The 25,751-nt window shown below is 41.7% G+C and overlaps 1 protein-coding gene across 1 annotated transcript in view; it reads right to left on the reverse strand.

Moving 5' to 3' along the window:
• Nucleotides 1–25,277, reverse strand: part of ehmt1a (euchromatic histone-lysine N-methyltransferase 1a) — a 40,606-nt gene extending 15,329 nt beyond the window's left edge. The window contains exons 1-15 of the mRNA XM_042487744.1: nucleotides 25,216–25,277; nucleotides 24,417–24,877; nucleotides 23,355–23,454; nucleotides 21,666–21,748; nucleotides 19,854–20,076; nucleotides 17,664–17,809; nucleotides 16,187–16,330; nucleotides 12,683–12,990; nucleotides 11,018–11,101; nucleotides 10,847–10,935; nucleotides 10,657–10,763; nucleotides 4,927–5,049; nucleotides 3,909–4,010; nucleotides 3,692–3,796; nucleotides 1,718–1,872 (exon numbers count right to left, since the gene is read on the reverse strand). Coding sequence (XP_042343678.1) covers nucleotides 1,718–1,872; nucleotides 3,692–3,796; nucleotides 3,909–4,010; nucleotides 4,927–5,049; nucleotides 10,657–10,763; nucleotides 10,847–10,935; nucleotides 11,018–11,101; nucleotides 12,683–12,990; nucleotides 16,187–16,330; nucleotides 17,664–17,809; nucleotides 19,854–20,076; nucleotides 21,666–21,748; nucleotides 23,355–23,454; nucleotides 24,417–24,827 — 2,180 coding nt within the window. The 5' untranslated portion in view covers nucleotides 24,828–24,877; nucleotides 25,216–25,277. The remainder of the gene's footprint in view (nucleotides 1–1,717; nucleotides 1,873–3,691; nucleotides 3,797–3,908; nucleotides 4,011–4,926; nucleotides 5,050–10,656; nucleotides 10,764–10,846; nucleotides 10,936–11,017; nucleotides 11,102–12,682; nucleotides 12,991–16,186; nucleotides 16,331–17,663; nucleotides 17,810–19,853; nucleotides 20,077–21,665; nucleotides 21,749–23,354; nucleotides 23,455–24,416; nucleotides 24,878–25,215) is intronic.
• Nucleotides 25,278–25,751: the final 474 nt, after the last annotated feature.

The raw sequence follows: 25,751 nt of genomic DNA on the forward strand, positions 1-25,751 counted from the left end.
AAAGTGGTTAAAAAGTAATGGTAATTCTCTAGTATAACTTTAAATGTATAGTCATGTTGATTATAAATATAATTTACTGGACATTTTGGGTGGGTCCATGTAGAGTCTCATTTTTTGGGCTCTATCAGAGCTCTTCTCTGCAGAGCTTTCTAAAAAAGAACTCCTCTGAAGTCCCACTTGTTTTATTTTTTCCATCTCAGGAATTTATACCAAATCAACATCCTTAGGTCTGAAGTTCCCGCCCAGAAACCCTCATTGATTCCTTATTGGCTCTTTACCAAAATAAAAAATGACCAACCTCTAGTGTCATATCATAAGTTCGACCATTGAAACCCCTGCCCAAAAACCCTTAGACTCTTTAGAGCAGGAAGTGGAAACTGTATGAACAATGGCAGCATATTTTACAACTCGTCCACAAGGTATGGCTTCTTACAATGTAAATTTGTGTACAGAGTCCATTACACAGCTGTCTGGGATTTATCCTGACTCATGTGATAGGTACTGCCAACCTCCAGCCAACCCCACTCACATGTTGCGGTTCTGCTTGACAATTATACATTCTGGTTCGAAACATTTAGCACTATCATTACTGTGTAAAACACTGCAATTATCACCTTATCACCTTCTCCTTAAGTGGGAGTATGTTCTACCACCCAATCTCAACAGGTGGGGGAGAGATACTTTACTTTCCATTAGAATGGGCAAAAAAACTTATGAGTTGCCTAAATTCTTTTAAAAACATGTGGGGACTTCTCCTAAACCATACTGAATCATTGACCTCATTACCAGGTTTTAAAGACAGACCAGTGTCTTAGCTTACTGTCCTTCAGTCTAACATGGATTGACATGAATTTTATGGCTGGACCACAGAAACAGGTCCACTGCCACAATGATAAAGAAAAAGCAAATGGTAAATGGTAAATGGATCTGCACATATATAGCAGTTTTCTAGTCTTCTGACCACTCAAAATGTTTGCATGCCACATTCACCCATTCACACACACATCCACACACTGGGGGCCAAGGCTGCCATACAAGGTGCCACCTGCAACTCAGTTTTTAAACATTAAATTTCACACACACTGATGGAAAGGTGATCAGGAGCAGTTCAGGGTTCAGTATTTTGTCCACAGTAACTTCGACAAGTTTGACTGAAGGAGTCGAGGATCGGATCACCAACCTTCTGATTAGAGGGTGACCTGCTCTACCTCTGAGCCACAGCTGCCCCTAAAAGTCTGTGAGTCTATGACTAAGCAAACAGTCACTGAGTATTTTGAATATTTTGACAACGCAAATTGATCATTAAAATACCAATGTTTCCTGTTTCCTAAAACATTATTTAACTTCAAACTAAAATCAACTGCCACTGACGGTATAAAAGCTGGTGAAATATATATATTGGTGAATATATATATATATATATATATATATATATATATATATATATATATATTGTGCTGTAATTGTACATGTATTGGAACAGGAATAAAACATTTCAGTAAATTATAGGTCACCTACAAGCAGAGCTTTAATTTGAGAGTGTCGAATTTTCAAATATGCCTCTCTACACTGAGTGTGTGCAGTGTGGCTCTCGTTCAAACTGTTGTAGACCTGACCATAATTGCATCATATTACGCTTAATAACAACCGACTGATCTGATTTTGATAAAGGTCTGTGTAACCAGAGTGACCTTTTGTTTCCAGCCTACACACTCACATCACACACTCCAGGTGGTTCCCTCTAGCGGCAACATGCAGCGCTGTGTCACCGTGAATATTGATGGCGTTGAGGTCACATCGAGCCTCCAGCAGAGCCTGGGCCACATCATCGCAGCCCGTAAGAGCCGCCCAGTGCAGGCAGACATTCTCCTCCTGAACAAGAAGCAGATGAGAGGTCAGCACTGACATGTTGCTCTGACAGAGCATGTACTCTCTTTGACTAGCCATATTGTGACGTGCCATAAAGTCCCCACTGGTTTAAAGGGATACTTGCCAATTTTCAACTAAACTTGTATCATAACAATTAGGGCTAGGTGATACGGCTTTAAAACAATATTGCAATATTTTAGGGCTATATTGCGATACATGATATTTATCTCGATATTTTGAAGTCCTTTACACTAATGTTAACTACTAGAAGACAAAATTATTGAATGAACTGCAGTTACAATAAATCAAATCAAGTAGCCACTGTAATATAATTAAGTTGAATACACTACTGGTATGATTACATTTACTAAAATGTAATTACTAAGGTTATAGAGACGTTAAATAAAGTACTCTTATAATGACATTTTAAAAAGTATTTTTTATAATTAAATAAATCAAAGCGGAACATGTAGTGCTTTTAATTAGAAGGACATGGCTCATCTCTGGCAGGAGGCGTTGATGTTTTTGCTGTGGACTTGAAGCTTCCGGGCAACAGTTGGATGTTAGCCTTAGCAGAAAGTTACGGCCGTATGAGGATTCATCCACTGCGAGCTGGAAACAAACTAACAGCTAACAGCCAGTTCACAGATTGCAAAGATCTCCCAGTCACTCTGGTGCTCTATGGTCACAAAATGTGATGTGTCAGTCACAATCGGAGCTCTGCAGATACAAACACACACATCACCTGCTCACACTACCGCCACTACCACTCATTAGGTTAGACTAACCTTTTTCTTAAGGCCGTGCATTACCGTGTGTGCATTGCATCTGCATGGTCATGACTCCCAGCTTTGCAGCCTCTCATATCTGCTCCTCAATCAGCAAATCAGTGACCAAACAACAATAAACATTGGATTTGTACCAGGAAACATCTTGTTCATCACCAACGCAATCAGTTAGTAAATCAAGCTTTTGCCAAATCCAGTCAGAAAAAAGGCGAAAAAAGCATTTTTGTCCAAGAAACCATGTGGGTGCATCCTCTTGTTGTATTTTAATTGTGGTTATCGGCTCTGTTACTGATTTAACTTCACTTATCGCTGTGTTTACTCTGCTGGTGTTAGAGTTCGAGCCTGTTGCTGAAGGAGCTGCTATTACTGTTTTGCAAGCAGCAGCCTGTGTGTCACATCATCAGCTACAGCACCATCCCTGATTGGCTGCTTATGTTTTAAACTACAGAGTAGATCCCTGATTAGCCAGACTGGATTGTAATTTCTTGAAAGTGTGTTGAGCAGAGTCCAGACTGATACAGAGAGTGAAACAGAATGTTGAGCTCAAGTAATCAGGATGGCCTCACGAGGTTACTTATATGTATTTGAACTGTAACGGTTCCATTATGAGGCCCAATGTTTTATTTGATTGAAAGTTGCACTTTATTTTTTGGAACTGTTATACAAAGACACAAAATTATGCTAAAAAAACAACTTATACTGCACAGTGTCTAAATTGAAAATACCTCTAATCTTAATTATCACAAAAACACGTGAAGATCCTTTCTGAAGGTGAGCGAGCATCCAAAGCCCCTCTGGTTCTCCAGAGCTCTGTAAAAAAAACTTAACTCCGTTTAGAGATGAAAAGTGTCATGTGTCCCACGGGATCACACTTGTCAGAGTTGACCTCGGTAAGCTGAAATGCTGTATGAAGTGTGAACACAGCGTGAGAGAGAGAGAGAGAGAGAGAGTGTGTGTGTGTGTGTGTGTGTGTGTGTGTGTGTGTGTGTGTGTGATTGTGTGTGTGTGGTATGGTTGTAAAAGTGGTCGCTCACCTTGTCTCTAATGTTAACATCGGCCCCTCTGGCCAGCAGCAGGTGGACCAGCTCCTTGTGCTTGTACTCTATGGCCCAGGTGATGGGAGTCCATCCTCCGTCATCCTGCACACACACACACATGCTGTAAAACTCATACAAACATTTATACTAACATTTACATTTCCACATCACAATAGTTAGCAGCAGTTATTAAGTGAGGAGGTGTGTGTTTTACCTGACAGTTGATATATTTGGATGCCTTGGAGAGCAGATGATGGACTATATCATAATGTCCCAGTTTGGCTGCCAGATGCAGACAGGTGAAGCCCATGATATCCTGGGATGACAACATGATTCACATTCAAAAACACTGTGCTAATGCCACTACTGCTAGGTCCTAAAGAAAAGATATTCCATTCTCCTGAGTTCAAACTTGTCAGTGAAACAAGACAGAAAGACACAATAAGAAAGAGAAGAATGATAGGGGGTGGGAGGAAACATGTCATCCCTTAACTTGAAACAGGGTTGGGTGATGAATCGATGTTATTGATTAATGTAAATTTGTGGTTCAGGATGATTTTTAAAATGAAAATCTAGATTTTCTCTTTAACTTTCTCTGCAGCTCTCTTTGGGCTTCCGCTGTTCAAAGTGGGCTGCGCCCTCCCCTCACCCTTAACTGCTAGAGACAGACACACTGCAACATGACAGCAAGCGTTAATGACAATGAAGAGTGCATTCCCAGAAGAGGCACAGTCTCATCAGTCGTTTGGAACCGGTTCGGTTTTGTGCCGTCAGATCTGGAACAAACCATAGTCCACTGCAAAGTTTGTTTAAAGGCTGTTGCAACTAAAGGCAGCAGCACGACTGATTTATTTCAACATTTAAAACAGAGGCAGCCGAGAGGGAAAATGTTTCTCACACCGAGATGCACAAGACCGCGTCAGCCCACAAACAGCCGGTAAAAAGCAGCTGACATTAGTGGAAGCATTTCCGTATAACAGGAAGGCCACACACTACAGAGCTGTTACTGATGCAGTCGTGCTGCATATCGCTGACAGTGCGTCTTTCAGGCAGTCAGAATAAAAATATTAATGTTGTGATTTTAAAAAAGTACTACAATAGGGGCAGAGATTGATAAGAGCCAGGTTGGACTGAATGATGAATCAAGATGCTGAAAAGAACATGAGCACACATCAGGCTGGCTGGACACACAGACCCCAACTGAGACCCTGACAGAGTGTGTGCTCACCCACCTTGTGGCTCACAGCTGCTCCAGCTCTCAGCAGGTACTTGACCGTGTCCAGGTGGTTGTTCTCAGAGGCCAACATCAGCGGGGTTCTCTGCTCATCATCAAACATGTCCAGGTTAGCTCCAGCCTAACACACACACACACACACACACACACACACACACACACACACACACACACACACACACACACACACACACACCTCCATTTCAGATTTCTCCTCTGGAGACAACATTCCAAGAAGCATGGTGATGGATATTCAAAACATTAGCAGCTTTATTTCTATTGCAGTCACCACACGAGCCATAATTTTTGCATTCAAGGTGGCGCTGTGAGTGCGGCAGCCAGTTACAGCGGCTCTTACCCACTTTCTGTGTTTTTAGCTATTATTGTGGTTTTTCTTTTCTTGTTTATTTTTTTCTTTCAAGTGGTAGTACTGCACTTGCACAGCACAACTATGCATGTACAAATGGCCACGCTATTAGTCTGTTTTTTTACTTGTTTTCGGACTTTTAAAGTCCGCATCTGGAGACCCGTTCAGCCACGGCTCCATTGTTTACACACGGGAACAGCTGTTGGCGCTGTGCCAGGCCAGGACACCGTCTTGGGAGAGACCGGACATCCCCGCCGAGTTCCGTAGGAGGACGAGGGGATGCAGGGCAGGAATGAAGCGTCGGGAGAAGAGGAGACGCTACAAGCCGACGGTCCCGTCCATCATCATGGGAAACGTGAGGTCTCTTCCAAACAAGATGGAAGAGCTGACAGCGCTGACCCGGCTGCAGTGGGAGTATCGGGAGTGCAGCCTCATGATGTTCACGGAGTCATGGTTGAACAAACTCACTCCGGACTCGCTCATAACTTTGGACGGGTTTCATCTTGTCAGAGCGGACCGGAGCTGGAGGGAGAGTGGTAAGAAGAAAGGCGGGGGCCTCGCGATGTATGTGAACGAGAGTTGGTGTAATGCTGGACACGTTAGCATTAAAGAGCAGCGCTGCACGAAGGATGTTGAACTGCTGGCGGTTAGTTTGCGCCCTTATTATTTGCCGAGGGAGTTTTCGCATGTCATTGCGATTACAGTGTACATCCCCCCCTCGGCTGATGCTGCTGCTGCCTGCGAGATCATCCACAGTGAAGTGTCCAAGCTGCAAACATCCCACCCCCAGTCTCTGATCATCATCTCAGGAGACTTCAACCATACATCGCTCTCCACCACTCTCCCAACATTCAGCCAGTATGTGGACTGCCCCACTAGAGACAATAACACCTTGGACCTACTGTATGCAAACACCAAGGATGCATACAGCTCATCACCCCTCCCCCCACTGGGTCGCTCAGATCACAACCTGGTGAGACTGCAGCCCATTTACATACCTATGGTGAAAAAACAACCCCCGACCATACGGTATGTGAAAAAGTGGTCTGAGGAGGCCACTGAGGCGCTGCAGGACTGCTTCGAGACCACGGACTGGGATGTACTGTGCGGCCCACACAATGAGGACATTGACACCATTACACACTGCGTCACAGACTACATTAACTTCTGTGTTGAGAACACTGTATCCACCAGGAAGGTACGGTGTTTCTCTCACACAAAACCCTGGGTGACCCCTGAACTGAAGGTCCTGCTGAAGGAGAAGAGGAGGGTCTTTGGATCTGGGGACAAAGAGGAGCTGAGGAGGGTGCAGAAGGAGCTGAAGAGAAAAATCAGGGAGGGAAAGGCCAGCTATAAGACCAAGATGGAAACCTACTTGCAACAAAATAACGCAAGGGAGGTCTGGAGAGGCCTCAAAACCATCTCTGGTCACAGCAGAGGCCAGAGATGGAGAGAGTGGGCAAACGAGCTGAACCTGTTCTTTAACAGATTTGACTCTACTCCCACTCCTCCCCTCACTCATCAAAGCACCGACCAGCTGGCTCTTTTTTCACACCACCTCAGCTCTCTGTCAGCCCCATCACCTCCACCACCACCCCTCATCAGCCCCTCCTCCGCCACCCTCGGCCTCTCCATAACAGCTGATCAGGTGAGAAGTGAGCTGAAGAAGCTGAAGGCGAGAAAGGCCACGGGTCCTGATGGCATCAGCTTCAGACTCCTGAAGGACTGTGCAGATCAGCTCTGCCTGGTTCTTCTGCGCATCTACAACCTGAGCCTGAGTCTGGAGAGGGTCCCAGCGCTGTGGAAGACCTCTTGTGTGGTTCCTGTCCCGAAGACAGCGCACCCCAGGGTGCCCAACCACTTCAGACCTGTGGCCCTCACTTCTCACCTGATGAAAACCATGGAGAGGATTGTTCTCAGAAACCTCCGCCCCCTGGTGAGCTCACATCTGGATCCACTGCAGTTTGCGTACCAACCGGGCATTGGAGTGGATGACGCAGTCCTCTACCTGCTGCACAGATCCCTGACTCACCTGGAGGACACCGGCAGCACTGTGAGAGTCATGTTCTTTGACTTCTCCAGTGCATTCAACACAATCCAGCCTTCACTGCTCAGGGGGAAGCTTGAAAGAGCGGGAGTAGACTGTCACCTGGCTGCATGGACCATCGATTACCTCACCGACAGATCACAGTTCGTGAGGCTTCAGGACTGTGTGTCGGATATGGTAGTCTGCAGCACCGGGGCCCCTCAGGGGACAGTGCTCTCCCCCTTTCTCTTCACCCTGTACACTTCAGACTACCACTACAACTCTGGGAGCTGTCACCTCCAGAAGTTCTCCGATGATACAGCCATCGTTGGGTGCATATCTGAGGGGGACGAGCGGGAGTACAGGACCGTCATCACAGACTTTGTCAACTGGTGTGAGCAGAACCATCTCCAGCTCAACGCCAGTAAGACAAAGGAGATGGTTATTGACTTCCGCAGGAGGAAGACACCCCAGACTACACAGGTGAACATCCAGGGTCTGGACATTGAGATGGTGGAGACCTATGGATACCTGGGTGTTCACCTTAACAATAAACTGGACTGGTCTAATAACACAGATGTCCTGTACAAGAAGGGCCAAAGTCGTCTCCACCTGCTGAGAAGACTGAGGTCCTTTGGAGTGTGCAAGACTCTGCTCCGGACATTCTATGACACTGTGGTAGCATCTGCTCTTTTCTATGCAGCGGTCTGCTGGGGAGCAGGGAGCACAGATCAGGACAGAAAGAGACTGAACAGACTGGTCAGGAGGGCCGGTTCTGTCCTGGACTGCTCCCTGGACTCCATTGAGGAGGTGGGTGAGAGGAGGATGTTAGCAAAGCTCACATCCATCATGGACAACCCCTCACCCACTGCATGAGACTGTGGGGGCTTTAAGCAGCTCCTTCAGCAACAGACTGAGACATCCACCCTGCAAGAAGGAGCGCTACTGCAGGTCATTCATCCCATCTGCAATAAGACTCTATAACATCAGCATCACTGGCTGATGGGAACAAAACTGGCTTCATCCAAAATTCATCCCAGAGTAATTTGCACAACAAATTTTTTGTACTATTCTCTAATCCATCTTTTGTGTACATACTATTCTATTACTTAATTATTATTATGTGTACATACCCTATTTCCTCTATGTACATACTTATTTTATTACTTATTTATTGTTATTGTTATTGTTATTTTCTTTGTTACATTTCACTTTTCTTTTTTCATGCTGCTGTAACATTTGGAATTTCCCCCAATGGGGGATCAATAAAGGAATATTCTATTCTATTCTATTTTTTCCAATCCAAGGCCATGTAGGTGTTTCATGGAGCCATAATGGAAAGGTAAAACTCAATTTTTAAAGAGTTACATCTCTTGTAGCGCTTGCTCCATCATGCCCGAAGGAACCAGTTCCTACTGACAAGTGCAATCGTCTGAAACACCACCTCATATGAGCGGAAATTCTTTTTTTTTCAGTTTTTCAAAGTTTCCATTAGATGTATTTTATATTCATTTTCAGGTTGTGGCGGTGAACATGGTGTCATTCATTTTGCTCGCTCCAGACTGAGAACAGTAAACTGTTGCCAGTTTAGTTCAAGTAAAAATATGGGCTGGATAACTTGTTAACATTAATGTACGTATATAGAATTAAAACACTCTGATTTGATTTTCTATAGAATTATTTCTGCCATATTAACATACGGTTGTTATTTGAATAAACTTCAAATAAGAGACTTGAACTCAAAGTCATAATTTAAGTATTGACATAGTAATGATCTTTATCTTACTGTGGTACCTCTAAAAAGAACTTTAAGGTAGAAAGTGCATACATGTTCTGCACCCTTATGCAAAAAGTCAATGGACAGTAAACACATTTTGCAGCCTCTGTATCCTTCTGCTGAATCTGGACTTGTTTTTATCAGCCATCTCACAATCTCTTCTAGTAGTTCTTGCTGAAAGTCAAGACCTTATACTAAAAGCAGTCCTACCTGAGGGTTGAATTCAACTAAAACACAAGAAACTTGTGCTTGTGGAACATGCCCAGAATTAAGAGGGATTGTTCCTGTGTAACGTTAACCTACAAAGAGGGATCAACATACAGGCTTCTCTAAATGTTTTGGAGCAAACTTGAGTGAACTTTTGGCAACAAGACAACAACAATACAAATGTTATGATTTCTTTATCCATGTAGTTATCAAATTAATGTCAATGTTTGTTCTTGATTTCAGCTGAATAGAGAACCCCAGGAATGAGTCTTAGAACCTGGAAATTAGTTATAATTTCAGCACCTCCTGTTCCTGATTTTATGTATGTTGGAAAAAAAACAACATCACATGACACCACAATAATCCTCCCTCCTCTTGCTTTCTGCACATTTGAGAATTGATTTAAAGAATTTATTGCTGGTTTTTAAGGTTTTGTATCTTTCGTATCTTATGACTGTTCTTTGCTTTGGTCAACTGCAGTTGTTTTTAAAATGTGCGACCATAGTCGCGACCATAGTCGCATTTATGGTCTAACATTAGTTTTTTACTTCTGGTGATTGCATTTAAACTTCAAAAATCCTGAAAGTGGTGTTGATTTGTGAAGATTGTCTTGCTGAAGAAAATGTGTAAGTATCACAAACACGGAGATTCTTTTCTGTGATGATCCAAAATCCAATGGAAAAATCCCATAGACAACGGAACCAGAGCCACGCTGACCGCCACACCTGCCTCCATTAAAATGTTCTTCCTGGGGAACTCTAAAGGTTCTCCCACTGTATTGTACAATATAGCACAGGAAACTCCCCAAAATATTAGCCAAGACAGGAGCTGGGAGAGTGGATGAAATGCTTTTACAGGGTATCCCTGTGGTTCTCAAATTTAAATCTAACACATTTTAAGACCTTTTTTAAACCACCGAGGATTAAATTTAAAGACAGCTTCAACGCCATACTGACAAACCTGTCTGAAGGTTATTATGCTAAACCAGTGAGATAGCCAGGGGTGACTGCGGGCGGACAGGTGTCAAAGCTGTCCACACCACCAGATTAAAAACGGTGACTATCACGACAGTATAACATCCAAAAGACAGCAGGACGGGTACTGAGCAACATCTAGGTGAACAAAACTTTGTAAATGTAATTTAAAACTGGTGACATATTTAAGGCTTTTTAAGGCCTTAAAATTGAAAATATTGAATTCAAGGCTTTTAAAGACATTTCAGACCACATAGGTACCCTGTTTCAATCCAAGGCCTTAAATTAGAGCAAACACTTTGTCACTCTGAGAACTTCTGGCCAGTGAGGATTGATTTTCTGCTATTAGACACTTGACAAATACAGACTCTCCTTACCTGGACCAGCATGTGGCAGATCTCCTGGTGACCCTCAGCAGCTGCAGCATGAAGAGGGGTCCCCTTGTTGTGGCCCTCCATCAAAAAGTTTGGGTCCTTCCCATCAACTTCAATGTACAAAGTTTGGACAATCAGTGCATAAGTTATAGCAATTAAAGCTGCCTTACGTTGAGTCACTAGTTTGAGTTACCTAAAAGATGAATGACCTTCTGGAGCTCTCCTTGTTTAGCAGAGATGTACAGCTGCCTGGCGGGGTACTTCACTCTCTTTGGTTTCAGGCTAAAAAGAACAAAACGTTTCAAGAAATGATTTCTATCAAAATGCAAACTCAATATTTTTGCAAACTGATGTCAAATTATACTTCTCATCATCCAGTGCCATAAGGATGCTCTCCAATGACTCTTTAGGCAGTCGATCTGCAGCACACACAGCCTCACTCTTTGACCTGGAGTTAAAAAACAGCCAGCATTACATTTTTTATTTTTATTTTTTTATAAAAAACTGGAATTATCCTTTAATGCAACCCCAATTCCAAAAAAGTTGGTATAATGTGTAAAATGCAATTAAAAACATTGCAATGATTTACAAATCCTTTATGACCTATTTTCAACCACCTACAGTAACAACACAAGATATTTATAAGTTCAGACTGATAAACTTTGTTTTTTTGTAATACACACTCATTTTGAATCTGATGCCTGCAACGTGCTTCAAACAGCTGGGAATGAATGTGAATGTTTGGCACCTTTTCTTCTGACAACACTCAGTGAGTGTTTGGGAAGTGAGTACAACAAGAGTTGAGGTTTTGAAAATGAAATTCTTTCCCATTCTTGCCTGATACACGACTTCAGTTTAGGTTTATCAGTCTAGGGTCTCCGTTGGTGTATTTTGTGCTTCATATTGCTCTACACATGTTCAATGTTAGTCTAGACAGCAGGCAGGTCAGTCTAGTAGCTTCACTCTTTTACTATGAAGCCACGCTGTTGGAGCACGTGCAGATTCAGAATGTGTCTCATAGTCTTGTCCCTGAAGAAGACATTGTCTGGATGGCAGCAGATGTTGCTCCAAAACCTGTATGTACCTTTCAGCATTCATGGTGCTTTCACAGATGTGTAAGTTGAATTCATGGGCACTAACACGCTCAGTACCTTCACATATACTTTGAACTTTGAGCTAGCTCCTTTTAATCTTCAGCCCGGAGGATACAACATGCATGATTTCCAAAAATAATGTGAAAAGTGGACTCGTCAGACCACAGCACACTTTTCCACTTTGAGTTAGTCCGTCTCAAATGACCTCGGGTCGGCCGTGTTTCTGGATGTTGTTGATATCTGGCTTTCACATTGCATGGTAGAGACTGAACTTGCATTTGCAGATGTAGTGATGAACTGTGTTTGCTGACAATGGTTTTCCAAAAAGCCTCCAAAATCCTGCGCCCATGGAGTAATATCCTTTATACAGTCATGTCAGTTTTTAATGCAGTTTGACCAAAGTAGTCAAAGGTCATGGGCATTAATTGTTGGTTTTTAGACACACCCCTTACATTTAGATTTTCCAGATTCTCTGAATCTTTTGACAATATTATGGATTACAGATGGTGAAGTTCTTTACAACTGTATGTAAGAAACATTGTTCTTACACTATTTGCCCATGCAGTTTTGAATGGATCTATCATCTGTTACCAGTTAACCTGAGTAATGTTCCAAACAGGTAATTTCTGAGCATTCTACAACTTCCCCAGTCTTTTGTTGCTCCTAACCCAACTTTTTGGAAACATGTTGCAGCCATCAAACTCAGAATTAGTGTAAATTTACAAAAAAAACAATGTTTATATGTTTGAACATCAAATATCTTGTTTTTGTACTGTATTTAACGGGATATAAGTCAAAAAGGATTTGCAAATGATTGCACTCTGTTTTCATTTATGTTTTACACAATGCCTCAGCTTTTTTTGGAATTGGGGTTGTAGTTGTGAGCTTACTGGTTTCAGGAAGGAAGTGGTATGTCCATGTTATTGATCTGTTACCTGCTCGGGCTCTTGTCTCTGCTCATCTGTGGCTCACTGGTCTTCTTGGCTCTGAGTATCTGTGGAACAGCAGGTGCAGTTGTTACAGATGGCAGGGAGGCCACAGTGGGTACAGTGGGGAGCGACGGACCGGGGTTTGATCTGGGCACAGATGGAGACAGATCAGCCTTCAACGCCGTGACTTCCTTCGCTCCGCTGGCATCCTCACCACAGTGGGGGCAAAACCTGAGGTCCTTCATGATGGAGGCACAGTCACGATGAAAGCGGTGGGAAATGCTCCCGTAAGGCCTGCACTCCATAAAGGTGCCCTGTGGAACAGTACACAAAAACATTATAAACTGCATTATGGTTAGGAAGTTCACTAGCTAAAACATTAGATTTTATCTGCACACAATGACACACAGCTAGCATTACACAAAGCTGGCTGAATATGGGTGGTTTTCCTATATTTTTCACTTTCTTCTGTCTGGATCGCCAGGTAATGTGGTGCAGAGGTTCACTTTTACACTGTACTTGGTTTATTAGGCTATAGCTTCTAACTTTATGTTTTAAACCTGCTTTTGCTGCTGGGTCTGTTGCTGGGTCAGTTTGACATCCTGTATATCTCCTTCAAACACATATTGTAGACCCATTATACCCAAAAATAGACAATGTTTCTTTAGGGAGTGCATTTAGTTACAGGGTGAGCTCCATGCTAGCTTGACGGACCACTGCAGTGGGGCAGGGCTTAGTAAAGGGTCAGCTGCCTCATTTACTTATTTTATAGTAATTTGTGCTAACAGGGTTCACACAGACAGGAGCAAGTCAAATTCAAGGACTTTCAAGTACTTTTCAAAGGATTCATTTTTTATTTTCAAGGATGAAATTGTTCTTTCTACATACATGCGTTACAAGAGAATTGTGCAAATTCGTAGAAGCGAGCAAACATGCTACCAGGACGTAAAATTAACTTATCATAAATGAACTGGTTATTGTCATAATTAGAGCTTGTTGTTGGCAAAGGACAAAAATATACAGAGCGCAGAATATGGCAAGGCAGTCCTTCTGCAACCAACACACTCAAAATAATCTACTCCACAGCTCCACCACCAGCAGTCACACAAACAGCTGCTTATTTACTGCAATATTACAGCTTAAAATTTCTACTCTGGTGTGAATATTTTACAGGCTAATGAAACACGCCGCCACCTATTTATTGGTTTTTACCAACCCATTGGCACTTTAAACTCATACCTCTTATATGGTATTAGAAAATAATTGCAAGCACAGCCGTACTTTGCTTCAAAGTATAAAACATATATCTGATATACTTCATAAAATAATTTATCATTCTGTTTTCCTCTCAGTTATATTCAAGTAGTAGTACAATTACTAAGACAATGCTATAAAATGTCTGATTTTCAACATATTCCCATACTAAAATTTCTGAGTGTCAAATTCAAGTAATTCAAGCACCTTAAGCACATTGTACAAACCCTCTGCTAACAACGTCAGGGCAGTGTTTTGATCTTCAGTTATAACTGGTGAGACCAGGGTCTCAAGAAATCTGGTCTGCCTCATCTTCCATATTCTAGAATAAAGACGTTCAAATGATTTGTGGACCAAGATCCTGCAAAGAGTGAGTGATCAGTCTGAACGTCCTTCTGGCTTTACTTTACCCTGCATTAAGATGTTGTGAATTCCGGTTTCCCAAATTAAAAATGGCTCTGCATTAGCATATTTAACTGTAACCTGTAGGGCTGGGTGATATGGAGAAAATCAAATATCACAATATTTTTTGCCAACTACCTCAACGTTGTTACAGCAACTATGTAGTAGGGTTTACTACTGGTGCTTTTACAAAACATTCAAGTAATGTGGATATAATGACAAATTAAAAAATAGAGCCAGAAATAGAACAGTTTGGGAAGCTCAGAAAAATCACATCCCGTTACGGAAAAAAAGCCTTTAAAACCAGTAAAGACAACACTTTATTAACGCATTATTACTACATCCAAAATCTAGGATCATATCCAGTCTCATATCACAATAACAATATCATATCGGTATATTGCCCTGCCCTAGTAGCTAGTGCTATAGTTGTTCTGCTCACAGCTACACTATTTTCTAAATTCTTAATTCTATCAGTGATTTAGATTGTGATTGTTTGCTCATGCTTGTTGATGGTAACTTTTTGTATGCATTTGATTTCTTCATTCTAAATTTACAGAATTATTTGGGGTAGTGTTGTATTATGGTATTCATGTTTATGTTATATGATTTGATATATTACATATACATTAATCAATGTGCATGTCAATGATATAGCCTATAAGCCTGGGATCACTGAATCTTGTTTTTTATTTTATTTATTTTTTTTATTTTAGTTTTTTTTTTTTTTTTAATTTTTTTTGGGCTTTTTGGCCTTTATTAAATAGGACAGATTAATTGTGAAAGGGGGAGAGAGTAGGGATGACATGCAGCAAAGGGAGTCAGGCTGGAGTTTAACCTGCGGCCGTTGCATCAAGGACACAGTCTCTGTATATGGGGTGCCTGCTCTACCAGGTGAGCTTAAGGGCACCCTGTATCTTTGTTTTTGTAGTAATATTATTGTTTGGGTGTCATAATTCCTTAACACCTACTATAATGATGCACTCATATGATGTTGGAAAGTTGGAGTTTGAAAAGTCTTCCTACTTGGTTGTGTTCATGTGCTTTTACGTGGTAAAATGGGAACAACACGAAAGCTACAAAGCTTGTATTTCAAGGCTAAGAGCATTTCAAAAAGATGTTGATAACTGTTTTATAATGATAATATATAACATTATATATATATATATATATATATATATATATATATATATTCATGGAAAGCAGTTCACATAAATACCATATTACACTTTACATGTGACCATAAGTTGGTATTTCATTGGATGTGAATAAATAAAAAGGTTCTTACCACTGACCAAACAATGACTTTTGCTGGCCATGTTTCCACATTTATGACGTCAAGTCAGCAGCTCGTGTTATAAAATAACGTTGTTATCCATGCTAGTATACTGGTCTGGCATGCTTTATTTATATTTTTATTGTTGAAACTGTTTCCACGCTCTCTGCCATTTCTGCAGCCCTGATACATCACACAAACATCACAACTCGGCAACTCTGGTATCATCAAAATCTTCCGATTTCCAACTCGTAATTAAGACTTTGGAGGGCCGTTCATGTGCTTGTAACTCGTAAATACGATATAACCAAGGCGCACATGATGGCACCACAAGCAATCCAGCCTGCCACCAATTCTCCCAACCACAATTCTCTGGCACTGCCACTGCTTTTGAGCTGCCACAGGAAAGTCTTTACCAACGCAGCAACATTTCTTGATAACCAGTTCTACATGTAATCTTCCCATAGATAACCACTGTTATCCTGAGGAATTCTACTGTCAATTTACAATCAAAATAACGTCCAGTGTAGTAATACTGTCAGGCATCTCCAGTAGCAGTGTGCTTTGTTTCCACTCACCGCCCTGCAGAAGAGTCCACAGCCAGGGCAGCAGTGGTGCTTGACCATGCCGGCCCGGTGGTCCTCACAAAGAACCAGCAGATGAACTGTGTTGGAGGGTCGCATCATTTCCTGCTTCATCACTTGTCTCTGGCAACGAATCAGCTGTGGAGAGAAAATACAAAATAAAAATAATCACCAATATTCATAAACCAATAGGGTTCCTAATACCCCTGGTGCTTTTGGTCTCATAATAACATTACCCAGCACCAGCTTTTAGATATTTTCACTTTGATCATATCCATCAACTTTACATTGTTTTCCTGACAGATTACATCTTAGATTACAGGATGAAAGCAACTTTAGTTCATGGGACACTGGCACTGTTCAGCTGAAACTTATACCAATGACTTTCTTTCAGAAGGACTACTGTAATAAAAAAAAGGCCTTTAAAGAACAAATCCACTCACGGAGCAGAAAATCATTGCTGTAGTTTTCCTTTAAACATCTGCTTTGTTAGATTGCCCCCAACTGTGTTGATGGGTTGAGGGTCACGTTCACATCTGTAATTTAGTTCTAAGGCCACATTTAGACGACAACAGTCCTACCAAAAACTGAAAAGTCTTTCCTTTGCGATTTGAAAAAATATGCGTTCATATGGTAATGTTATGAAAACAATCCTTGTGTACACGGATCTGCAAAAAACACAAAAAACACTCTAGTATGCATGCCAGGCCAGTAGATGGTGGTGTAACTTTGTAATGTAACACAATAAAAGAAGACCACGCGCCTGCACACAAAGGCATTCTTCTACAGAATGGTGAGTATAAACAAACAAGAGGATGATGGTGACCACGCATGAGAAACGACAGTGTTAATGACCCCAGCAGAGTCTGCAGCACAAACACAGCTCAGTAGTCCATCATTGTTGTTATTGTTGTTATTCACACATGGCTATTTGTCTAAAACATAATGCATAGGTGTGAAGTGCTGCTGTGATGTCACCATTCTCACAGGATTGTGCTTTGCCAGTTTACATTTTTCAAGAAATTTCACTCTGGAACCTGGTTTCAAAAGTTTGTGTTTTAAGGCCCCCAGAACGTAGTTGTCATGTGAGCTAAAGGCCAAACCAAACTAAAGTTTAATGTTTCATGCAAGAAACGTTGCTGTGTAAACTGCCCCTAAATCTACTGATAGTTACAATGACTGTAATGCTTCATTAGTTCTACGTGGAGCCATTTAATTCTGATGACTGAGTAGACCTTAACGATAAACAATGTTTATGACTGTGTCATCCTGAGCCTCATAGAAGTATTACATGCTGTTTATCGATGTCACTCACAGTGAACTGCAGTAAAGTTAGTCACAATTTTTCTGGTTAAACAAGTCTCTGGTAACTGGATGGAATCTGTATCTGATTGTTTAAATGTAATCTATAATAATAATGCATTTATCAAAGTAATAACTGAGTGTTTTTATTTATTAAAATGATCCTTACTATTCCATCCATGCTCTCCATGGCCATGCAGGTCTGATCCACTGTGGACAGGCTGCCTCCGCTGTGAGGAGTCTCCATACGACAGCAGCACAGTGGTAACTCCTCAGCCAGGTCTGTTTCTGTCAGCTCAGCATCTGCTGCTACACCTGCACATACACATCCCACTGTTACATCACACCAGCAAAATGACCCATGTGACCTGAGCCTAAAGCAAGAATGTCTGTGCCTGAAATGTGTCTAAGGGTCAGGAGAAAGAAGGGAGGGAAGGAGGATTTACCAAGATAAGAAATGACCAATTACGTGCAGTAACAGAAAAAAAGGAAGATGTAATACAAAGCCTGCTTTCTGGTGAAATTAGACTCAGGGCTCTCCACAAGCAGATGGAGTGAACAGCCAGCCAGTGTGACAAATGAGCCAGCTAGGGGCACCCTTAGCTGTTCTAAAATCACTGTAAATCACAGCCTCAAGTAGCTTGCGTCTATATAACATGGCTCCTACATATACCTGTCAATGTTTCCTCATATAAACTAACAGCAACATGCAATAACACATTATTGGTTATAATAACACATAGGTTGTGGTGAAACAATTGTTAAAATACCTCTTTTATTGACTGTTTAATAACTTCATGAACTGCTGACTCCTCTACACCGGCCACTAGCAGACACAAGTTTCAGGACATGGGATGAAATCAACAAACCTTACTGTCAGGATATGTTTCAGCTTTTGCCGTGGCTCAAAAACTGACATCCATAGAGAAGTTTGGTCTGATTCTGAACCAGAACATCTTCAGATTATTTCCATGCAGATATGTAATTATCTACTAAAGGCACAATGAATGAATCACTATTTTTGTTATCGTTGCCGCCATCTTGACTATAACGGAGCCCGGAGAGACAATTCCACCATGGACAGCTGCGCCACATTCTGGCTGTTACCCAGTTTTTTTTCATCCACCATCAGTGTCATACCACAGCAGGGGTGTTTCAGAAGCTAAGTGTTTTGTCTGCCCACATTTTTAAATATAATTTGGTCAATTTTCCTCTGCTTCTACCATAAGAGAGTGAGAGGGCTAAGTATTCAAACTGTTTCTTTTAACTGTTTAAGTTGTGTTTATTGTTCTTTTTCCAGTTCTTTTTCCAGTTAATGCAGTTCAATGTCCAGTTATTAAAGATATGGATCAAAGATTTGTGGTTGTGTTTTACTCTTTAGAAATACATTCTTCCTCCTGATCATAGCATATCTTCTGAAACAGGTGTTTGCCATCTAATCTGTTAATGGATCAGGCCCATCTTATATCCAAAAAATATGCGCGGAGATACGGCAACAGGAGGTGACACATTAGGGGACTTTGTCGGTTCATGTGTCTGGGCCTTTAAATGTTTACTGTCTGGCTCCCCAATGGTGCAACGAACTCTGTATAGCCATCGGGACAGTAGTAATGTTAAACATTTTCCGTGGCAGACTGAAAACTCATGCATTCAGACTGCACCTAAACCCATAAAACCAACTCTTTCCCCATTTCTTATTGTCTCTAGTAGAGGAAGAAGTAGATTTGCATATCAAATCTTAAATTGATGAATGTGCATTATTCATGCACTTTGGTGGATGCCATTATTGTAAGCTGTTTTGGTTAAAAGTGACAACTAAATAAATGTAAAGCCTCATTCCCACTGCATAAAAAAACTTCTAACATCCGCTAACATCTGGCTTTTTAATGCAAATTGTAAATTACTCTGCAGTAAAAAACGGGTTTTTATCAGCTCCAGCTCCACTCAGCATTGATGGGAACACAACACCCGGGCGAACTGCGAAGTTTAAAAGAGACTGAATAAATAAGAGAAGAAACCACTGAAAAGTTTTCACAGACCTCTGTTCCTGCTGCTGTCTGCTGTTTACCTGTTCTCCTGCCTGTCCATGACGTTGCAGGGATGCACCAACAAGACAACACATATACACTTTCATTCGCCAGGTGACAGAAAAGCCCACTTGTTCTCTAGCAGTGAGTTCAGAGGGAATGAAGCCAAACGCTCATATTTAGTGGGTTTACCTGTGTTTTAAAATACCTGCGCGCACTTGCTAATTTTTGTGGGAAAACGGTATAAAACACATGGTGGACATGATGAATTTAGGTGAGTTCATTACTTAAAACTTATGAAGCCAAATCAGTGAGTGAGATGCTGTTTTCACCTGACAGGGGGGGTGAGAGAAGTTCTTCCTGAACTTTCAGGTCCAGACAGTCCAAAGCCAGCTCAGTGTATTCAACAGGGCAGCTTTCTCCAGGATTCACTTTCACCTGCGAGTCATTCCTGACTGCTAGCGAATCTTCAGCCTTCACAGTCTCTGGTAGAATCACTGGTTTCTTATCTGCTGCAGTACTGTTACTCTCCATGCTGGCTCCTGGCTCCTCTTTCTGATCCAGAAAAGAAATGAGATCATAAGTATTAATATTCTGTCCTCTACCTGTTAACTAATTCAGATCTGTAGTGTCGTTTTGTGTCACTCTGGAAAAAAATTAAATAAGTAGCTCTTAAATTGTGTTTAAGATGAACACATCTTTTTCATTTAACATCACAAACTGCATATAAGCAACAGGAAAGGCGAGCCTTGATGGGGAAAGGGAAAAAAGTATGAGTTTGCACTGATAAAATACTGTATGTCAGCTACTGATATGACCATGCACAAAGTGGCTGCACCAAGAGAACTGAACACGTTGACATCCCGATTAAAGGACTCATTATACAGGGATTGTGATGATCAAAAACATGTCAGGACTGATTTACAGACATCTCTTTCACTGTGAAAGCCTTTGAAAAGAAATCTTTTTGGGCCCATGTAATGGTCCCCAGAAGTTGTAATTTCACTGTTTGGCCACTATGGCCAATTGGCTTCAAAGCCTGGTGCTGTTTTTTGAGGGCTTGAGCTACACCAGTGGCTACATGTAGCCGCTGCACGTATTGGCTACAAAAACGGGCAGCACAGAGCAACTGCACAGACTGGCTGACTTTGTGCTCCTTTTGTGTTTAATTGAGTTAGCTGATCTTTGCGGCACTTTGCGGTTAGCACTGTTGCCTCACAGCAAGAGGGTCCCTGGTTCGAAACCCGGTTGGAGCGGGGTTCGGTCCTTCTGTGCGTTTGCTTGTTCTCTGTTCTCTGCGCGGATTCTCTCTGGGGTCTCCGGCTTCTTCCCACAGTCCAAAGACATGCAGCTCAGGTTGATTGGTGACTCTAAATTGCCCTTAGGTGTGACTGTGAGTGTGTATGATTGTCTGTCTATATGTGTCGGCCCTGCAATAGTCTGGCCACCTGTCCAGGGTGTACCCCGCCTTCCGCCCAATGACAGCTGGGATTGGCTCCAGCCCCCCCGCGACCCTTACGAGGACAAGCGGTTACAGAAAATGACTGACTGACTGACTGATCTTTGCCCAGTGTTTCAGGCTTTTCTCCATATTTAACAACCCACATCGGTTCATGATGAAAATTGCAGAGAGAAAGCGTTTAGTTTTTTGCCCACAGCTGGCTGTGTGTTGCAGCACAACCATCTGACAGCAGCTGACACCATACATGAGTGTCCAAAATTAGACCTAGGCTGTGGCAGTTAGCGCTGGTCTAGGATGGTATTTGTGGCAAGGTTTATTTGCATCAGAAGGGGGCAATTTTACGTTGAATTTTCGAATATTCCTCAATTTAAATACACGCAAATGAATCAGGCCCAGTCATGAGCCTGCTGTGTGCGCGCCAATGCAGTTTGCAGGCATTTGAGCCTTTGCACCTGCTTTGTGGATTGGATTCTTTTCCTTTCATTTGCACAGGTTTCGCAGCTGTAAAGGCAGCACAATCCTTTAGTGGATTTGGACCATGGTGGCTAAACATAGTGGGAAAACAAAGCAGCAACAAAAAGTGACTGCACATACTGAAGTGAATGACACTGTAAAATCTGCAAGTGCTGAGGACTCCCAATCCACAATTTATCCAGAAAGAAATTTTAAAAAATAGCCCTGCCTTGTCCTGCTGTCTCGGGGTCTTGGCCTTCTTCTTGGGGACCAGGTTATACATTCCCATCTTCCTCTTCTTCCTCTTCACAGCTAGGAAAAGCACACTCAGTAAGGTTAGGTGGAAGCCAGAAAAAAATGCCTGAAAGATCCAGTCACCTTTGAGACTACCTGTTACATCAAGTTGAAAGTTTGTACTTCTAAAAAATTAGTATACCGAATGGTAAAACTGCTTTTACACACAGTCTGTTTGAATAATGCGTCTAAAATTTAAATTTAAAGCTACAGTAGCTACCCTATAGGGCTGCCACTTTTTATTTGAAACTCAACAGTTTGTTTAAGCATCGTTCATTTCAAACTGTAATGAACTTTTCAAATTCAGATTTATAGTCTGTAAGCACAGCAGCCTATTTACATGCAGGCAGACCATTTGAAGTAGTTAGCCTTGTGATCCAGCAGAGCGCTCGAAAATTTCACTGTCAGCTTGACCTGCTACATGTCCTCTTGATATCAGTCATCTCAGCTTAAGCAAAATGCTAATGTTGTTGTTTGCTACAAAAAAGGACAACAGCAAGCAACATTGTCCTGAGGTGACAATAAAGAGACCAAAGCATCTGAGGAGCAGCATGTGGAAGTATTTTGGGCTGTAGTTGTTGTCAAGGAAAATGCTAAAATCAATGTTGCAAAACATATAAAAAAGCTGGTAATGTAAAGTTAATGATTTGTTGTAAACATTATTGGGGGTTGGGGTGGGCTTTAGCAAACATTTGAATGAACTGTGTGTCATTATAAATTCGTGTTACCTTGATTTTCTTCAAAACTGACAGTCCATGTATCTTGATTTTTTTTTAAAAAAAACGTCTCTTATATTTGCTGAAACTGTCACTTCATCATGACAGAATATAACCCCAAATCCCAAAAAGTTGGGATGCTGTGAAAAATGTAAATAAAAACAGAATGCAGTGATTTGCAAATCTTTTTTCCCAACTTCTGAACACAGTACAAAGACAAGCTATTTAATGTTCGAACTAATAAACTTTGCTGGGGTTTATTTGTAAATAAGTATTCATTCTGAATTTGATGGCTGCAACACAATATAATAAAGTTGGGACAGGAGCAACAAGAAAGACTGGGTAAATTGTGGAATGCTCAAAAAAAGTTTAAATTATTTCACAGGTGAACGGGTTAATGGGTAAGAGATGATAGTATTGTGATTGGGTATGAAAGGGGAATCCTCAAAAGACTCAGACGTTCACAAGTAAGGATGATGAAGAGTTTAAGAACAGATTTTCTCAAAGCACAACTGCAAAGTCTTTAGGATTTCACCATCTACAATCTATAATATCATCATCACTTTCTATGGTGCACATCTGTAGAACAGCCTGCATGAACAGCTGAGGGCAGCAGAGGGGGTTGATATTATTAAAATTGAAAAATTGAAATTATTAAAAACTCAAGACCTACCTGTTCAGCTTTTAATTGAACTTATTTGTGGACTATTTCTGTAATAGTTAGTAATTGTAATAGTAATTTATATATGTAATACTATATATAAAGATTTGCAAATAATTACATTCGGTCTTAAAGATTCTCTTTGTTTTCAAAGAACTTGATATTTTTGTGCTGTTGTTGTCTGGACACACACTTTCCTTCAGGTATATTCACAAGTTAAAATGAAATCAATAAAGGTTCAACTAACCAGCATGAGGTTTAACAGAGGTGGAGACAGCTCTCCTCTCTTGGCCTTTCTGGCTGTGATGAAGCTCTGTGCTAGACTTTGGTGCCTTCTTCCCAGCAGGCTTTAGAGGCAAAAACAAGAAAACATACTTTATTATCTATTCAGTTCAAAAGGAGAAGCCTCACACAGTTATGACATTTAAATTCATATCTGCAGTATATGTGGATCAACATGGAGAATTAGTTTATTAAGTGGGGTAAACACTGAGTATTTTTATCTATCTAAGACAGTCCACAGTCTGCCACTGATGATTGTCCCATGTACCAATGAACACTTTTAGTTCTCATTTTTCAATTCCCAGTAATTTTAATGCAAACAGTCCAAATGAATAAATTCTGTATAAAATATCTGCCAATGGGTTGTACAATACAAGCAAAAAATGGTCCTCTTCAAGTGAGATGTACTGTATGATTTTAAACTTGTTCTCAAATCCAGCACTTCTGCAATCCATGCACTCTAATTAATCAAACTCTGTACACACAATATAAAACTGTGTGCATGCGTTAGAGAAAATGTTGATGCCAGACATCTGGAATATTTATCCTCCAAAAGTGCGAACATTTGGAGTGCAGTAATTAATCCGTTGATATCTGAGCAAATTGGATCAACTTCTTTCAAAAATATGGGAAGAGGGTAACAAACAACTTAACAAGAATTGTCCCAATAGCAAGAAATTAGTAAAAAGTTACAAGAAAATTCCCTAACAATAAGCAAAAACATTTCCTAAGATAAGCACAAAACAATAAAAGTAAAAAACAGACTAAAACAAAGTAAACAAAAAAGAAAACTACCTGAAAATAAGCAAAAACAAAAAGAAAGAAAAGTAAACAAAAACAGAAAAAAACAAAACAAACAAACATTTTTTCTTCCTCTGAACTTCTGTCATATTATCAATAAGAATTTACTGGTTGACAGACACTTAACTTGTGGTTGGAATTTTAAAAAAATACCTGAGGCTTTATGAGAATATTTTACATTAAATTGCTTAACACTCTTCTGATGCTTATCAGTGTATTGGTTTACCTTGATGACTTGAGGATTTGTCTGTTCTTTGTCTCCTGCTGTGGCCAGGACGGAGCCTGAACTGAGAGCTGGATCCTCTGAGCTCCCAGCAGCAGCAGGAGGAGCACCAGGAGCAGGAGCAACAGGAGCAGCAGGTCTCCCTCTAAAAGTTGGAGCAGTGAGCCGACCAGGTATGTCCACGAACAGGCTACCAGGAGACAACAGCCGATTCCCAGCAGCTGCTCCTGGTCGCCTGCTGCGGAGAGCTCCATCACTGCTGACTATGGGTGAGCTGTGGAAAGGAGTTATCTTTACTTTGGGTCTTTGGCCACTCTGTGCTGCTTGTCCTTTGGCACCCATGGGTGTCCCAGAGGAGGAACTGAAGGGTCTTCCGCCTGGCCCGGGCCCCTCGCTGGCTCCACTGTGGTCCATCCTGGGGGGGATTGTTCAAGCCAGTGGGACTGAGGAGGTCTCAGCAGCACCTGAGGAGTTCAAACAAGTTTCACTTCACTCTTTCAAATACCCGCTCACAACACACACGCACTTTGTCTCAAAATCGTAAAACTCTCTGAAGACCTCTGTCCTCACAGTGCACAAGGCAACAAGCTGCACGCGACACAATGAAAAGAGCAATCAAACATGTAGTCTTATCTCTGCGGCTCTGGGGATTTAACATGGAAGAGACGCGGAGCAGAGCTACGGCCGCTGGACGGCGCTGAGTGGGACTCACGGTGGACACAAAGGGGACACACAGCGAGGACACTAATCCAAGCGACAGTTAACACGAGACCGCAATGAAAAAGTTAAAGTTTCATCCTACCAGCTCGGTCAGTTTTCCTGTATCCGGGCGGAGCTGGGGAGCGTGCTGTGGAGGGATGGGACAGGAAGACGAGAGTTTCCACTTCCGCCCCCACCCGCTGAAGCACGTGACGCGCTGTGTGCGGTGCTTCCATGTCCTCAGCACGGTCCTCATCCTGTCTGTGGTCCCGCACAGCTCCCCACCGGGAGGCTACTGTCCTCAGTAAGGACAGCACCAGCCGAACTCACTGTTTCACCAGTCTGAGTCGCGAGCAAAAGTGAAAGCAAATCACGATAGTTCGTAAACTCGAGAAGCGAAAACGGAAGTAGGTGACAGTTAATCCTCTCAATGCCAACTGATGATTTGGCAACAAGTGTTGACTGATGTATTTGACGAATTGATTCGCAGAAAAGAGGCTCAGACCTTTCGCAGAAATGCGGACTATCATCAAATAATGAAAGTAAAATTGCCTTGCTGCAAATAAACGTTGAAAAGACTTTTCCTGTGTTGCTTTTAGACGCCTTTTACATGTATTACAACCGTGGAACCCAGAGCAA

The sequence above is a fragment of the Plectropomus leopardus genome, chromosome 6 (genome assembly GCF_008729295.1).
Source record: "Plectropomus leopardus isolate mb chromosome 6, YSFRI_Pleo_2.0, whole genome shotgun sequence".
NCBI lineage: Eukaryota > Metazoa > Chordata > Actinopteri > Perciformes > Serranidae > Plectropomus > Plectropomus leopardus.